At 34.5% G+C, this 16,261-nt stretch overlaps 2 protein-coding genes across 2 annotated transcripts; one reads left to right on the forward strand and one right to left on the reverse strand.

Moving 5' to 3' along the window:
- Positions 1-968: 968 nt before the first annotated feature.
- On the forward strand, positions 969-5,096 carry LOC7488092 (aluminum-activated malate transporter 8). The gene is made up of 6 exons (XM_002322750.4): positions 969-1,505; positions 1,628-1,768; positions 3,316-3,585; positions 3,664-3,788; positions 3,910-4,053; positions 4,447-5,096. Exons 1-6 carry the CDS (start codon positions 1,238-1,240, stop codon positions 4,939-4,941), a joined length of 1,443 nt encoding a protein of 480 aa, XP_002322786.4. The 5' UTR covers positions 969-1,237; the 3' UTR covers positions 4,942-5,096.
- A 4,856-nt stretch (positions 5,097-9,952) lies between these two features.
- Positions 9,953-16,261, reverse strand: LOC7488093 (digalactosyldiacylglycerol synthase 1, chloroplastic). Its single transcript, XM_002323350.4, has 7 exons — positions 15,488-16,261; positions 14,467-14,499; positions 13,421-13,508; positions 11,992-12,473; positions 11,636-11,902; positions 11,127-11,476; positions 9,953-10,753 (listed from the first exon to the last, which is right to left on the reverse strand). Exons 1-7 carry the CDS (start codon positions 16,115-16,117, stop codon positions 10,222-10,224), a joined length of 2,382 nt encoding a protein of 793 aa, XP_002323386.4. The 5' UTR covers positions 16,118-16,261; the 3' UTR covers positions 9,953-10,221.

Raw genomic sequence — 16,261 nt, forward strand, 5'->3', positions numbered from 1 at the left:
TGTACGTAATGAAATTGTTGATTTTTTTAAAAAAAATTATGTTTTACTTGAAAAATTAGTATTTAATATTATTTAATAACACTACATAAATTAGAAGGATATCGCATTATGACGTAGCATTTGTGAAATTTGATCGCAATTCCAATTATGTTCTTGCCGGGTCCGGCCCAGTTAAAAAAAATTCAGTTTTTATTTTTATTTTTATTTTTATTGTGTTCTATTCAAAAAATTAGAAGGAGATCGCTTGATGACGTAACAAAAAATTTAGTTTTTGTTGTTGCGCGCTTAAGAAACCATGAAAAATATAGTCATTGTTGGATAGATTTCGTATGTGATGACATTGCATATAGTTTAATGGAATAATAAAAAATATTTGATATCAATATTATTTATTTCATGATGTAATAACAGTAGTTAAATCTATAATATTTAAATTAAAAATCATTAATATTAATATATATATTTTTAATTATTTTATAACCTCAATTTGAAAAGCATTTTTTTAACCAAACACGTTAAACTACTTTTTCTTCAACCTCAATTTCAACCACAGTTTTAACCAAACACCTATTTTTTCAAACTAACCTCAACTAAAAGTACTTTTTATAAAATAATTTTTTTCAAACCACAACCACAACAGCTACCGCAATACCAAACACACTCTAAAAGTAAGAGATAAAAAATTATTTTACAAAAACATTGATTCAAATTCAAGGATAGGATTTAACTAACTGCATGAGATATTATTATGTTAATGAAAGTTGAGAGGATCTGACAACAACAATGAAGTCGAGAATGTGTGTGTGAGGCACACGCACCCTAGAGAATTCTTCCATCAAAGAGTCGTCTCCACAGTATTTAATATAAAGGGTGTAATAAAAGAGATTGTGTTGAACAAGTGGAGCAACATGCAATGAACTGATCATGTATAGGACTAAAGTCATTGGTCTAGCTTCGAAAAACTGAAGTAGTCGCAATCAATAATCTCAGCAAAAGAAAATTTTCCAACAGAGCCCACTAGCTACTTCTTGTTCTTATAAATGTAGGATGGCCGGCGAGGGATATGCTCTCCAAAAGCTGTTCGTTCTCAAGCAGTTCTCTCTAAAATAATTTTAGAAGAAAAGAAAACCACTTCGAAAGGTTTTGTTTTAATCCTTGAGTTGAGCTCTCTTAGCTAGTTAATTATCACTCCTATCCTTAGTTCAGGTAAAGTCGCCACCGTCCACAATCTTTAGCCATGGAGATTGATCAGCCAACAATTCAACAGAAAGCCGGGCATTTTACACGTGCATGGAGCTGGTTCAAGGCCAAGGCTATAAAAGTTGCAAAAAGTACCAAAAAACTTGGAGAAGATGACCCAAGAAGAGTCATTCACTCCCTAAAAGTGGGATTAGCTCTCACATTCGTGTCCTTCTTCTATTATTCTAGACCTCTCTATGATGGTTTTGGGCAGTCAGGGATGTGGGCTGTGTTAACTGTGGTTGTAATCTTTGAGTTTACAGTAGGTACGTGATTAGTTATACTTCAAGGAATTTCCTATTTAATTAACTTCAGTAAAATCTACATGTCAACCAGATTGAAATAGTGACGCAATATTTGATAATGCATGTATTTGTTGGCTATGCAGGTGGAACTTTGAGCAAGGGTTTGTACAGAGGCTTGGCAACATTCCTTGCCTGTGCTCTAGGGTTCGGAGCTTCGAACTTGGCCAGTCTTTTTGGAAGGAAAGCACAGCCCATTGTCCTTGGGATCCTTGTCTTCCTATTAGGTATGCTTATATAGAACTTAAAGCAATATAATAGTGACTTGCTGAGTTTTATTTTAAGAGTTTTTAAATCCAGTCCGGTATTCAAGATTATTAGATCACGAATTTTACCCAGGTTACTGATTTTTGACCAAATTACTTCGGTTAATCTTAATTTTTTTATAAATCAAAAAAATATTGTTTTGATTAAAAAATAGTCAATAGGTTAAAACCAAGTTTTTAATCAGGTTTTGTCGGGTCACTGGCTCAGCTAGCCAGGTTACTCTGGTGTTTTACTTCTCTTATTTTTTAACCCGGTCCAATTCTAGCCTTAGATAAGTTGAGTCCCGAGTTAACCTGTCAGGCCAAGCTGAATTTTAAAACTATGATTATTTCTTACACTAGAAGTAATTTGAATCTATACATGAATCTAGGGTCAATAGAATATATAATAGAGTTTTAAAAAAGTCGATGAAAAATAAATAAAAAATAATTGAATAAATTAAACAAAAAAACTGAACAAACTAATTTAAAAACAAGAAAAATCATTTGGTTTGGTTAAGTTTTAATTTTCAAAAATTGAAACCAAATGAACCGGTTCAATCAAAATTTAACCAACTAAAAAAATTATAAATAAAGAATTTTCACCTGACGCTAAATCACTAAACAGCCGCAAAAAACACATAAACATCCACACAAACCGTTTGCCCCCTGTTTTCTCACAGTAACAAAACCAATCAACCCCCAGTCTCTCATTTTTCCCCCACTAGTTATTCATCTTCTCCACTGCCGACCACCATCGCCAATGACACTTCCAACCACCATCAACCACAAAGCAGCCGCCATCACCAACAACACCATTGCTTGAAGATATGGCATGGTAGAGATTCCAAAGTTTTGTGTTCCAAGAAGAATGAGATGTAATATTTCTTGTCACATTCATCTGTACCTTGAATGGGACTGTTTTTTTCCTTCCTTGTTATCTTATAATCCATGAAGATGATGTAATGATAGGGATAATCTAAATATTCCTTATGCTTTAGATGCAGCTTAGAGCTAGATGAGGATGGATGGCTATTTGTTGACAGTTGGGACATATCGGAGTTATGGGTATCATTGCGTTCATGACTTTAGAGGACTTTTTTATTGTGACTTTTTCAAAGAGAATTAGATTTGTTTGGGAATAGAATCTCAACTTTGCTTTCTTGTGTTGTAGAAAAGAGGAATTGTATCCTTGTAGCAGGTGTTTGCAATTAGTGGGAGGAGATTCAACCAAATTATTCAAATAATTTTTTAACCCACACATATATATATTCTAGTTTTTCAGTTTTTAAAGCAAAAACAACCTACTCGGATCGAACCGGACCGAATCTGATTTGAACTGATTTTTAGCTTAGTTTAAATTAAATTTTATAAAAAAAATTAAAATATCCAGTCTGATTGGAAATTTTAGACCGAACCGGTTTTGAACACCCTTGATATAGGCTAACATAAGCAAACCTATGCTAAAATGTTTATTGACACTCTTTAATTATAGCATGATAACGCAAGTTTAAGTTGTGTTTATGCAGCGGCAGCGTCTACATTCACACGGTTCTTCCCACGAATCAAGGCAAGATATGACTATGGAGTCGTGATATTTATACTAACATTCAGTTTAGTATCTGTTTCGGGGTATCGAGTTGAAAAACTCTTAGTCCTGGCACATCAAAGGCTGTCAACAATACTCATAGGTGGAGCGATTTGCATACTTTTATCGTTCATTTTTCCAGTTTGGGCCGGTGAGGATCTTCATAAGTTGGTCGCTTCCAATGTAGAAAAGCTTGCAAAATACCTAGAAGGTATTAATTACTCACTTATGAACTTTGTTAGTTTCCGTAAATAAATAAATAAAAACTTGGTTAGTTAGAGTATTGCAGGTTTTGGAGGTGAATTTTTCCAGCCTTTAGAGGATGGAAGGAATGTTAAGGTCTCCAACACTGATAAATCATTTCTTCGAGGATATAAAAATGTCCTAAACTCAAAATCCACTGAAGAATCCATGGTACAGACTCTTTCCACTTAAATTCCACTAACATGCATTTTTGTCTTTGCGTGAGTGCCACTATCTTCGATTCATTTTATCATCTATTGGCTATGCTAATAGCTTAGTACACTTAATGCAGGCAAATCTAGCAAGATGGGAACCTAGACATGGCCGTTTTGGTTTCCGGCATCCATGGAAACAATACCTGAAGATTGGATCCCTCTCACGTCAATGTGCTTACCAGATTGAAGCTCTTGATGCCTACATCAACTCTCATAACCAAGTAATATACCACGGCATAGTACTCCGTCTACATGCTAATGTTGCCCATGTGTAGGAAATAAAAGTACAATTCTCACCTGAAACATTCCATACTTTCTGCCAATTCTTTTTGAAGCTTTTTCCTACCACATTTAGATTGAGCCATTTTTTAACTAGAAGAACAATTTTAAATTAGATATCAACATGTCATGATTCCATCACGCTAAGTCCACCAAATATGCTTTCCTCTTTTCAATATTAATATTCCAATTGTATTAATAGTTGAATTTATGAGTATGCACACCATCCAAAGTGTTTTGATTAAATCACCCGACAAAGCTGCTTTTAAGACATTTTTTCTATCTGACAAATGGTTAATGTCAAAAGCTGAAACATATTATGCTACTCTTTTCAGGCACCACTGAAATTCCGATGCAAAATCCGAGGACCGTGTACAAGGATGAGTATAGAATGCAGCATGGCGCTGGAATCATTGGCCTCAGCTATCAAAACAATGACTCTTCCATCTTCAGCAAATGTCCATGTGGAGAACTCGAAAAATGCCATCAAGGATCTCAAAATTGCTATTGAAACTGTCTCATTGGACCAGGATCAAGACCTTCTAGCAATTGTACCAGCTGCAACAGTTGCTTCAATAATAATTGAGATTGTTAAATGCGTGGAAAATTTATCTGAATCAGTGCACGAGCTCTCTAATCTAGCACACTTCAAGAGTGTGGAACCGACTGTGTCCCTAGAGAAACCGCAGTTTCTTCACCGGGGAAGCATAAAACCTGTTTTAGAAGGTGATGCTGACCGTGTTATTATTGCAATAGACGGGAAGTCTGCGGATTCACCAGAAAGTGAGAATACTCAAGGTCCAATGCCTGGTCAGCGTCTGGAGGTGTAAATATTTTACACTGACAAACATGCAATCTATTGCGACGGAAGTCAATATTATTTAACAAAATTCTCCTATTATATTAACTCCTCCTTTGTAAAACGTCTGAAAATGAAATCGAAATTGTGGAAATTAATAAAACAGTATACTTTTTCGCGAAATTATCCAATTCTATCCTGAGCTTTGAATAAATAGGATTGTTTTTTTATCAAAAACAAGTGTTAATAATAATTAAATTAAAAAAATGTTTAGAGACTTGTTTTAGTCTGACTCAAAGCTTAGGATAAAATTATATAATTTAACTTATTCTTTATACTCGGCTATTCTCAGTTCTATTTAGAGTACTTTCTTCTTCTGCTTTTTTTTAACAAGAAGAGTTTCTTACAGCCTAAATTTTTCAAATATTGAAACTACCCGTTGACATTGAGTAGTAAATAGACCATCTACATCCAAATCCATCGATCCAGTCATAACAAATTATCTTCTACATACAGATGTTTAAATAAATCATGCTAATGCTGCACATAAGCACAAAGTTGGGACATGTTTTGGTTCATAAAACCCCTTTAGTTTAGAGCTGAGGTAGTAGATATTTTTTAAAGTACTTTTAATTTTGAAATATATTAAAAAAATTTATTTTTTAAAGTTTATTTTTAACGCCAGCATTTTAAAATCTAAAAATTTTAAAAAATATTTTTAAAATATAAAAATAAATTGTTTGTTTTTTTTTTGGATAACAAGAGCCTGAGTCAAACTTAATAGATATTTCTTCCTTCGTTAATCACCCCTTGCTTTGCTGGGCTAAGAGCACTACCAGTTTTCTATAGGCTTTACTATACAAAATCTCATGAATTATCCACATTTTATTAAGGGCTTCGTTCGCCCTTCTCATGATTTCCAAAGTGGGCTTGGACGGCCTGGTCCAACTGGGCTCATGTGACCCTGAAGTTTGTGGGACTCGAACTAGTGACCTCTAAAGAGCAAACCTAGAGTCTAATCAGTTGAGCTACATCTCTCAAGATTAGCGACCATGTCTTCTTAAATGTATGAGCTATGGTGTGTTTGAATGATAATGTCCTTATGTTAAAATACTAAAGTACTCAATTCAATCAATTAAACAACTTTTTAATATAAAAACTTATTTTTAAACTCAAATGAGAAATAAAATTAAAATTTTGATTTTGATTTTTAGTTTTTCAATTTAAATTTTTCAAATCTTAAAATATTCTAATCTGGTGATCATTCAGTTTCTAATTTGTCATAATAAACTTACATCAACATTTTATTTGGTGATAAACTCGTCGCTAACTAATACCAGCCGGAACTAATTAATAGAAAAGAATTACATCAAAATATCTTATAATTTATGTATTAAAATAAAATAAAAAAGAAAACAATACTAGAAAATTGCAAAATGCCAACTAAATATTTCGTTGGTGTTTATATTTGACATCCATCGACATCATAATTCCCGATGGACTTGTTGAATTTTTTTAAAATATGATTAATGGACATATTTGAAGCCAAATTAAAAGTGGAGTCCACTCACTTTTTAGGTTAAAACTTTGCTGGTACTTAATCTCTAACATAAGTTCTTTAACATGAAATATTAACATGTTTTAAATAAATTATAAGTGAATAAAAACTTAATCTCAAAAAATCTTTGGTTTACCTATTTTGGTGAAACTCAAAACCCTTTAACAAAAAACTTTATCTAATGTAGGAAAGAAAAAAAAAATTCTTGGTGTTTATAAAATTGGTAGTTGAAAAGTTAAAATTATACCCAAAGTGCGCCTAAGTTTTTAGATGGGAGAGGTTCTAGGCAAAGTAGGCTTTAGACTTAAACTCATATACATGCTTAAGGATGATAATTTCACCTAAATCGACCTGAATAGGTAGAAATTGTTTTTGCTCGTTTAGGTTCGGGTCAGGTTCGGGTGATACCCGAAGTCAAAAGGTCAAGTTTAGGTAGGGTATGAATATTGCATTTCCCAACCTGAAACTCTATCCAATCTACATAAAAAAACCTTAGAATTTGAAAAAAAAAAATACAATTTGTACCAAATTATATGTTGAAAATTTAGGTTTCACCAACTACTCCATCCGTCACCACTCACTCTTTTGCTCTCTTCCTCACACTATCTTCCTCTCCAATCTCCACTTCTCTGGTCAACAATAGACATTGACAGAATACTAGCAGGAAGTTGCTCCAACTATCTTGTCTTAGTAGACAATAACACCCACATCAAAGGTTGGTTTATCATTGTATTTTTATTTTTATTTTTTTGTATTTTGATACATAGAATAAAACTTTTTAAAATTTTAGAAGGAAAAAAGCCTTTCTATCGTTTTCAAAATGTTTTAATAAGAAAATTCTGGAAAATTTGATTCTTGTCAATCTTGTAATATGATGGGTATTTCAATGTTGAATTGAATTGTAGGTAATTGTATGGTCAATTTTTCTTTATGCCTAGTAGTCAATTTGATATTGTGCTGGCTTTTTTCTTTTAGTTTCTAATTCATGATGTTAATAGGATGTCTTATCAATTTACATTCCTTGCTCTACCTGGGTTATCAAATTGTATTTCTCGATGAGAGATTATCATAAGAATTGTGAATTGAATTGATTGGGTTGCAAGATGAAATTAAGTTAATGACTTTATGTTATGTTATCAAACAGATGTTGTTAACATGTTTTCATTTTGTAATTACAAATAGAAAACCTTCAAATTCAAAGTGCTTCATCAACTGGCACTACCCTAAAAACAATCATTGCCCTAACTTCAAACACTACACTAGCATCAATCACTGCAGGATCTGTTACGGATAATAAAGGTAAACAGCCTGAAGTCCTTACATCAAAGAAAAAAAATATTGATGATAGAAAAAAAATCACAAATTTAGGATCATTTTACAAAACTTGATGGTGATCCTAAAGCCCTTAGAGCTTAATGTAATTATTATGGAAATGATTATGCATATCATACTATTATTAATTGCACAAGTAATATATTAAGTCATTTAAAAGTATGTAAAAAGTTCCCTTTGTGGTTGATAGGAAGCAAAAAGTTTTGGTATTAGAACCTGAGAAAGAGAAATGTGAATTAGGAGATCAAAATGTGGGAACTCTCAAGGCAATACGTCATAATTATAATGAATGCAAATAGATCAAAATGTGGGAACTCTCAAGGCAATACGTCATAATTATGATGAATGCAAACAAACACTAGTATTGATTGTTATAATTGATGAGTGCCTTTTAATTTTATGGAGGGTCAGGAATTTAAATTATTTTCTAGGACCATACAACCTAGATTTGACATTCCTTCTTGTTTCACTGTTATGAGAGATTGTTTAAAACCTTATATTGAAGAGAATGAAATATTAAGGACAGCTCTTATGGGTCAACGAATGTGCTTAACAACATATACATGGACATCAATCTAAAATATTAACTATATGTTCTTAACAACTCATTGGATTGATAACGAGTGTAATTTGCATAAACAAATTCTTAATTTTGTTAAGTTTCTAATCATATGAGTGAGACAATTTGTTAAGGTATTGCGAATTGTTTGTTAGGGTGGGGGATTGATAAACTTTTGACTATTACAGCAGAAAATACAAGTTCTAACAATGTGACTATTTCATATTTAAAGAATGTGATGAAAGATTGGCCAACTAATATATTGTCAAATGAGCATTTATATGTTAGATGTTATACATACATTATTAACCTCATTGTGTGTGATGGCTTGAAATAGATTAATATTACAATTGTTAAGATTCAAAATGTAATTAGGTTTGTGAGATCTTCACCTTCTAGGCAATTTGTATTTAAGAAGTGTGTGGAAAATTTGCATATAGAGTGTAAGAAATCGTTATGTTTGGATGTTGTCACTCGATAGAATTCAACTTATCTTATGTTAAAAGCTGCTGAAAAATTTGAAAAGGTATTTGTAAGGTTAGGTGAAAGTCAACCTAGGTATATGAGTTACTTTTTAGAGGTTGATTAAAAGAAGAATAAAAAAAATATAGGGTCACCTAGTTTGGAGGATTGGAAAAATGATAGAACTTTGGTGAAGTTCTTAAAGATTTTTTACATGGTTACATTAAGATTTTTTGGCTCATTAAATATCACATCAAATTCTTTCTTCAATGAATTAATTTACATGCACATAAACTTGTTGCAATTGTATAAAAGTAGAGATAATCTCTTAAATGGAATGATGATGAAAATGATGTTAAAGTTTGAGAAGTATTAAGGTTATGATGGAAATTAGAATTTTTTGTTGTATGTAGCTAATGTCTTAAATCCACATTTTAAGTTGAAATATATAAATTTTATTTTGGTGACTTGTATGATTATAACAAAGCATAATTGCTAACAAAGAAGATAAAAGATACTTTTATGAGCTTATATGAGTTTTATTTGAAAGTTGATGAAGTAGTGGATGATAATAGGAAAAGGTGTTAATGCTTTTGATGACGCGGAGGTAGTTAACACTTTGGCTCGATTCAAAAGGCGAAAATGACCAATTGAAAGTTTAATTCGTGACTATGAAGGTAACTTCTGTTTTCTTTTTCAGCAAAAATATCCTGAAAAGTTCAATTAATCATTAGCTAACTCTCCCTTCAGCTTAATGAATAAAGTGAATTTTCATCAGCATATTTTCTCAACCATTCAACCATTTTCAGAAAACCACATCATCAATGTCAGATCTCATGGAAAGTTTAAGATCGCCCTAGCTACCCATGATGCAACCTTACTTCTGAGATGAGCAATAAACATCAACAAACCTCGCAACAGCTAAAAAGTTTCTGCCGCAACATTCAAACCAAACAAACAGTGCCTAGATAATGGTTACAAAATAGTTTTGCTAGCTGATCTTTAAAAAAATATCCAATAGGAAAAGTAGCTCATTCCTATAATAGGGACATGAATTAAAAAGAGGATTGTCAAAATAAGCAAAACCAAAAGAGAACGTCAGAAATCAAACAGCAGAATAGCCCACGAATGTACTTCCAACTTGAGTGAGATTTGTCATTGATACCTTCTTACATAAAAGCGCAGTTTACTTGCACTGTGAATTACAATAGTTTTTAGCATCTGCTTGTATCTATTGACAACTAAATACAAAATTTGGAGATGGCTGTGGAACTTATGCTTCGGATATAAATACATCAATAATGAAAGAAAAATTCCTTTCTACTAGCAAGTTTAACGGCTCCTACATACATTGTGTGATTATTATACAGGAGATTTGTGATACCAACAGTATTATCTACTTACCATCCATAGATGGGATTCTCTACTTGCGGAGGCAAGAGATGGAGGTCTTTACAATGCTGCTTGTCATAGTCCCGTGTCCCAGGTATCGCTCCAGTACACAGCCTAAGAAACTCATTCCCCGTGAGGCAGTAGTGGGCAAACGCCAACCCTCCATCAATCATCTCAGACAGATTAGGCATTGAAACTGCTTTTGTGATGCTCTTTCCATTAGTTTTGCTCAATTTTACATCTTTTTCAGAATCCAAGACTCTATCAAGCTCCGAATACTGCATAAATCTCTGGGTGGCAGCCTCCCATGAGAGGTTGTATCTTTGCTCGGGTGTAAGAGGCTGAGGTTCATTTGCTAATGCTTCCTTAACTCTTGCAACAAAGTCCTCAGATGTCTTGTAAGTCAGACAATTGGGAAATGACCTGAAGTATTCATTGGATGGGTGGTCGGCACATACAACAAATTTTCCCATTGCAAGAGCCTCAGCAGTGGCTGTGCAGAGCACATCACTGATACTGGGATTTATGAAAACTTTGTACCTTCAAGCAGAGAAGGAAATGTTAAAAGACTACAGATGGTGAAAACACAGCCACAAAGATTTATGAAAACTTAGTCTCTTCAAGAAAAGAGGAATGTTCCACAAAAAACACAAATAGTTTAAGTAGGGACAAAGACATGCTTCATTCTCTGATGGAGTCATTACTGATCGCACAGCAAGAAAGTTTTCAGCAGGCTAGCTCAAAAAAGAAGCTCTACCGGATCATCACACAAGGTTTTTTTTTTTTTTTTGGAGTTATATTTCTTGAGTTATTCATTAAAATTGAAGAGATCATCTAGATGCTCTCCTTAGTTCCAATTCACGGTTTGCATTATATGATAAAAAACAGAAGAAAGCTTCTATCAAATCCTTACCCATGAAGAGAATCATCAGCATGGTCTCTTCCTTTAAGAAAGTTGAGATTCAAATCCAATCTTTTCGCTGTACTCTGAACTTCATTTGCATCCTCTCCATTTCCGAATACATCTAATTTGAAGCCATCCAGCTCATTCTTGTGTTTTGCCAGCAAATCAATCAACTCCTTGTATCCCTTGGCCCATACCATCTTGCCTAAGAAATATGCTCCTTTTGAGAAGGCTTGCTGCCCAAGTTCCCTTTCAGCTGCAACTTTTTCCCCAATTTTCAAAAATTTTGGATTCACACCATGAACATTGCAAATGACAGACTTCGGTAAATCCTGGGTGGCAGCAGAGAGGCGAAGAACCTGAAAATGTGAACATGAAACAATTTAATCCAAGTAATAGGATGAACATTCCAAAAATCTGCTCATTGTATGGTTAACACTCCAATAGCAACAACAAAAAATTGTGAAGCCACCTTCAATATCCAATGATCAGAAAATCCAAGAAAGTAGTCAATTTACCTTGTGGCAGTATGCTCGTGTGACCAAGTTGTTTATGTGTTTGACAAGGAAAGCTTGGAGAGCCCCATTCTTCTCCCTCTTGATGTATTCTAGATAATTTGTGTGGACAACTCCAACAACATGATTGAACTTATCAGTCCAGCGCTTTCCATGGTGATACCAATTCAGGTGTTCTGGTTCTTCCAGGATGGCAATGTCAGCATCCTTTGACGGAACAAACTTGGAAGTATCCCCGGCAGATATTATGCTTCTCCTTTCTTTTGAGAACTACAGAACAACGAGAACAAAAATGTCACTTGTTTTCTACTTCGATACTATGAACAAGATGGTGCGTATTTTGATTATCAATCAGCTACCTTTCCTGGATAAAAGGAGATCTTAAAATCTGCTTTAAAGCCAACCCTTTCCTCAAGCCAGTTACGTATATAATTCTCCTGCTCTTCTGGTGAAGTAAAAGTGAGATTATTGGGATAAACTAGTTCTTGATCTGACTTACAAAGCCATGGAACCAGCAGAGTAACATTTTGCTTTTCAGACTTTGCTAAATATGCTGCTCGAAAAAGTGGATTAACAGCTGTTCCAGTCATCCATGGAAGGCTAGCAGTTGTGACAATGGCAACATGTCTCTTCCCGTCAGATGGGTGATGCTTTGATGAGTCAGTCCAAAAGCCTCCATCATAACAATGCCCTGTGCTTTGAAGAACACTCGCTATTCTTAAATCCAGTTCATCATTTGCATTCTCATCAAGGAGGGTCGATTTTCCTGAAGACAGTGAGGGCAACAAAAATTGGTTCTTGCGTTTTCTGCACAAGCCCTCCACTATCTTGTCGCAAACATCTGAATCACAATGAGAACACTACAAAACTCAAACTGTATACAGCTCAACTAATATACAATAAGCATGTTTTCCAGAAAGATGAAAGGTATCAGTATCACATAAACAATTATTTGAAAGATATGATACTATATCAGTTTCCCAAAGGAAGAGAATATCAACAATTATAAAAGTAGTTGTTTTCAGCAGTGACCATTTACAAATGGATTTAGATGCATTTTTTCTTCAAGAGATGCAAATGGATGATGTAATCTTCCATATCTGGTGCTCCCAGTAGTGAATACCAACATCATAGAAAAAATTATGAGAGGGCATGAGGCAGGGGTTCAATTTTCCCATAGTTGTGAAAACTCCAACATAAGTACGAAAATCACAACCTGGCCTGGTGTATTTTTAAGAAAAACTTCAGAGGGAACACAATCCACCTCATATATTCACTACCCTCCTCCCAGAAATTCTACCCTCCTACAAAAAGATAGACCCAAAACGTATTACTCCATTTTTTTCTCGCAAGACAACATTCTTAACTTTTTTAAGCATTAAGAATTATAATTTAGCATCCACAATGCAATCGAATCAGTAACATTGGTATGAAAAATCTTAATCAAATGAGGATTAATTGATCTGATGATGATTATCCAATTAACAGCATTCTTTTAATTTTCATTGCCATTAGAAAATTGGAACTACTCATAAATTTTCCACACATAAGAGCATGAACATAAGAGCATGAAATGAATTAAGGTCATTCCTACTACCAGAATATAAAGATCTCTTCAGGTACACAATAGAACGACATTCAAGAATAGTCCAGCTAATGAAGCAGTATTGGCAAAAATATTACATTCACAAGAGAGTAAGCATGCATGCAATAATGCCTTTGCACCCAAAGTGGAAGTTCAGACTAAAATAAAAAATAAATAAATAAATAAACCCTCAAGTTGCTTACCTTTTCTAACACCAAGCTGATCCAAGAATGGCTCAGATTGCCTGACCAAATATGCCAAAAGCTCAGGTACATCCAGTGGTGGTACTTCCTGCATCAGGCATACACAAGCAAACATTTGGCATATTACTTATTATTCAAGAAAACATCTCAAAAGATAGTAATAATAACAGTAAGTAATTATATTTAATTTTTCCCACGTGAACATTCAGAGGCCAAACAGCTTGTGTACACTGTAAATAATGGAGTCTGCTTTGTATGATGGTTCAAGATTGGGGTGTTTCTTGACTCGAAAACGTCTTATCAGTCCTAAGTTAAGAAGTAGCCAAGCTTAGCAAGGTTCTAGCTTTCCAAACAGGCTCAAAGTGGAGCCTGGGGAGTCTATGGTCTACAAAACAAAATGGATAAGCCTGATCAAGAGACTTAGTATGCTCTTACAATTTCAAATCAAGAGATCACCATGAGCAGCAATCCTTTGGTGCCTTTGTATATATTTGCTTTTATTTATCAGAAAAGAGAAAAGGAAGACTAAGTGCAGCACCCTCCAGCTAATAGCACAGAAACTTCAAAATCATTTACTAAGGCAAGAGCATATCAACCTGCAATATTTTTTATATTTACAAATATTAAATGACAGATTAAAAAAAATGAATTTCAAAAGGTGTAAGCATATTATAGATAATTTTCCACAAGAATGTCTTAGCAGCATAGATACTAAGTTCATTCCTCCTGGTTGGAGTGACATTAGAGCTACCACTAAAACTGTCTTTTACTCTGTTTATTTTCTTAAATGGATAATTTGATTCTAAGCTGTCCGAGTCATTTTACGATGGGTTTAAGTGGTCTCAGCATCCAGTGTCATCAATTGCTTCCAAGCCCAAGGACACAAACTTCAGGTAGGAAACTGATTTTAAGATGCGATTGGACTTGCCCAATTCATCACGACTTGAGCTTTAGTCTAATGAATGCAAAACTTGAACGTCTCACTTTCTGGAAAACATGTCAGCAATTAGATTTAATGTGATAGACTATACAGGTAGGCATCTAACCTTTGACTCCTGAGGCTCCTTGCGAATTGCTTTCTGAAAAAACAGAGATGGATAGCTGGTTAAGAGAATGAAAACAGCTTATGATCATCAAATGAATATCAAAGAAAGCAAAATATGCAATGATGATTCCAAACCATGATATTATACAGTAACTGCAAGATTTTACCAAGCTTAAGTATCAAACGTCAAGCCAAGGGAGAATGTTTTGGTGTTTATTTGCACTCAAATGTCAATCTAATTGCATTCAGTGGAAGGAATGTCTCCATGAGGGATTAACACATTTCCTTGAGATTTGAAAGCAAACCCTGCATCCATGTCACCCAGACCTTGACTACCTTATTAATGTCAGACATGTTTACATGAATTCCTCCTAACTGGGAACTGCACACTCCACACTAAGAGAAAATCTCCTGAAGACGAACTCTGAACTTGACCAGGTACAACAAACTAGATAGCAGCACGCATGTTAACATAGCATTTCATAGAACTGACAGCAGCACTGAACATGAACTTAAAAGTTTACATGATGAAATTAGGATCCTATGGTTAATGGTTAACCTTCCTAATAAACAAAGATATTAAGAACGCAACATCATCAGGCCTTTTAACATTAATTAAAGATCAGTCATTCCAAGAAAGTTTCTGCTTTTACACAAGGCCTTTACAGCCCCCCTCGCCTGCTTCAAATGTTGTAGCAAAAATTTCTACTTGAGCTAATGTTTCATTAAAAGACCTTCAAATTTGTTGTTTAACCATAGAGTGATCAAAATAAACATCCAATAAACTTTTGAGTGGTATCATATATAGTCGTTTAGATTTATCGATCTAACAAAAACCAATAAAGAGACCAATAAAACCCTTCATCCAAAATAAAAACTCTATCAGACACTCCAAACTAAATCCCTAATTTCCAAAGTCTCACGAAAGTTTTAAAACTCAAAATTCCTGAATTTCTCATCCAAACAGTTGAATAAACCAAACCACAATTTAAAAAAAATAGCAGTAATAACAGAAAACATACCAAGCTAGACTTCAGTTTCTCCACAAACTCACTATTCTTAAACCCGCCAAATATCTCACCAAACTCACTTTTCTTCTCCAATTCCCTAAACCTCCTTTTCAGAACACGTATTGGTTCCCATTCCCCGAATTGCCCTCCCCCTTCCTCCTTCCCCTCCCCCCAGAACTCCCTAAACCCCAATTTCCTCCTCCTATCAAATCCCACAATCCCACCCCTAAAATCATCCTCCCCCTCCGCCACAATTGCATTCTTTATCGCCGACAAATCAATCCCTAACTTCGCTGTAGGTCCCCACTTCTCTAAAACTTTCTTACTTATCTCCGGCGCGGAATAAACTCTCCGAATTTCGGAAATTTTTGGCTGCAACTTCTTCACAAAATCGATTTCTGTGGGCGAAGTAGAGGGTTTGAGCGGTGAAGGTACAGAGAACGATGCAATTGAAGCTGAATTGAAGAAGTTTTCGATTTCGCGATCGAATGAGTTGGCTAAGTTCTTGAATGAGTTGGCTCGTGCTCTCATTAGTTGGAGATCCGCGTCAGCCGAGTCACGGACCTCTTTCCATCCTCGTGAGATTAAAGAGAAAGCCGTGTTGTTGCTATTGGTTCTTGTTGATGTTGAAGTTGCTTCCATTGTTCAGTTTGTACAATTAGGGTTTCCTAATTTCTTAAATTTTGGATTTTGTTTTTTTTCAGAGAGTTTTTCGAGGAAGGGAAACACTGAAGAGACGTAAATCTGCAGAGAAACGAGGAAGGAGAGGCTTTCTTTCTGTTTTTT

Source organism: Populus trichocarpa, chromosome 16 (genome assembly GCF_000002775.5).
Source record: "Populus trichocarpa isolate Nisqually-1 chromosome 16, P.trichocarpa_v4.1, whole genome shotgun sequence".
In the NCBI taxonomy this organism is placed as follows: Eukaryota; Viridiplantae; Streptophyta; class Magnoliopsida; order Malpighiales; family Salicaceae; genus Populus; species Populus trichocarpa.

What these genes read in the sequence shown, in the direction of transcription:
- LOC7488092 (XM_002322750.4), top strand. Translation starts at nt 1,238, where the DNA reads ATGGAGATTGATCAGCCAACAATTCAACAGAAAGCCGGGCATTTTACA. An exon ending in GATCCTTGTCTTCCTATTAG is followed by an intron (nt 1,769 to 3,315) that starts GTATGCTTATAT and finishes GTGTTTATGCAG; the next exon opens with CGGCAGCGTCTACATTCACA. An exon ending in ACATCAACTCTCATAACCAA is followed by an intron (nt 4,054 to 4,446) that starts GTAATATACCAC and finishes TACTCTTTTCAG; the next exon opens with GCACCACTGAAATTCCGATG.
- LOC7488093 (XM_002323350.4), bottom strand. Translation starts at nt 16,117, where the DNA reads ATGGAAGCAACTTCAACATCAACAAGAACCAATAGCAACAACACGGCT. An exon ending in TCAGCTTGGTGTTAGAAAAG is followed by an intron (nt 12,474 to 13,420) that starts GTAAGCAACTTG and finishes ATTGTGATTCAG; the next exon opens with ATGTTTGCGACAAGATAGTG. An exon ending in TCTCCTTTTATCCAGGAAAG is followed by an intron (nt 11,903 to 11,991) that starts GTAGCTGATTGA and finishes GTTGTTCTGTAG; the next exon opens with TTCTCAAAAGAAAGGAGAAG.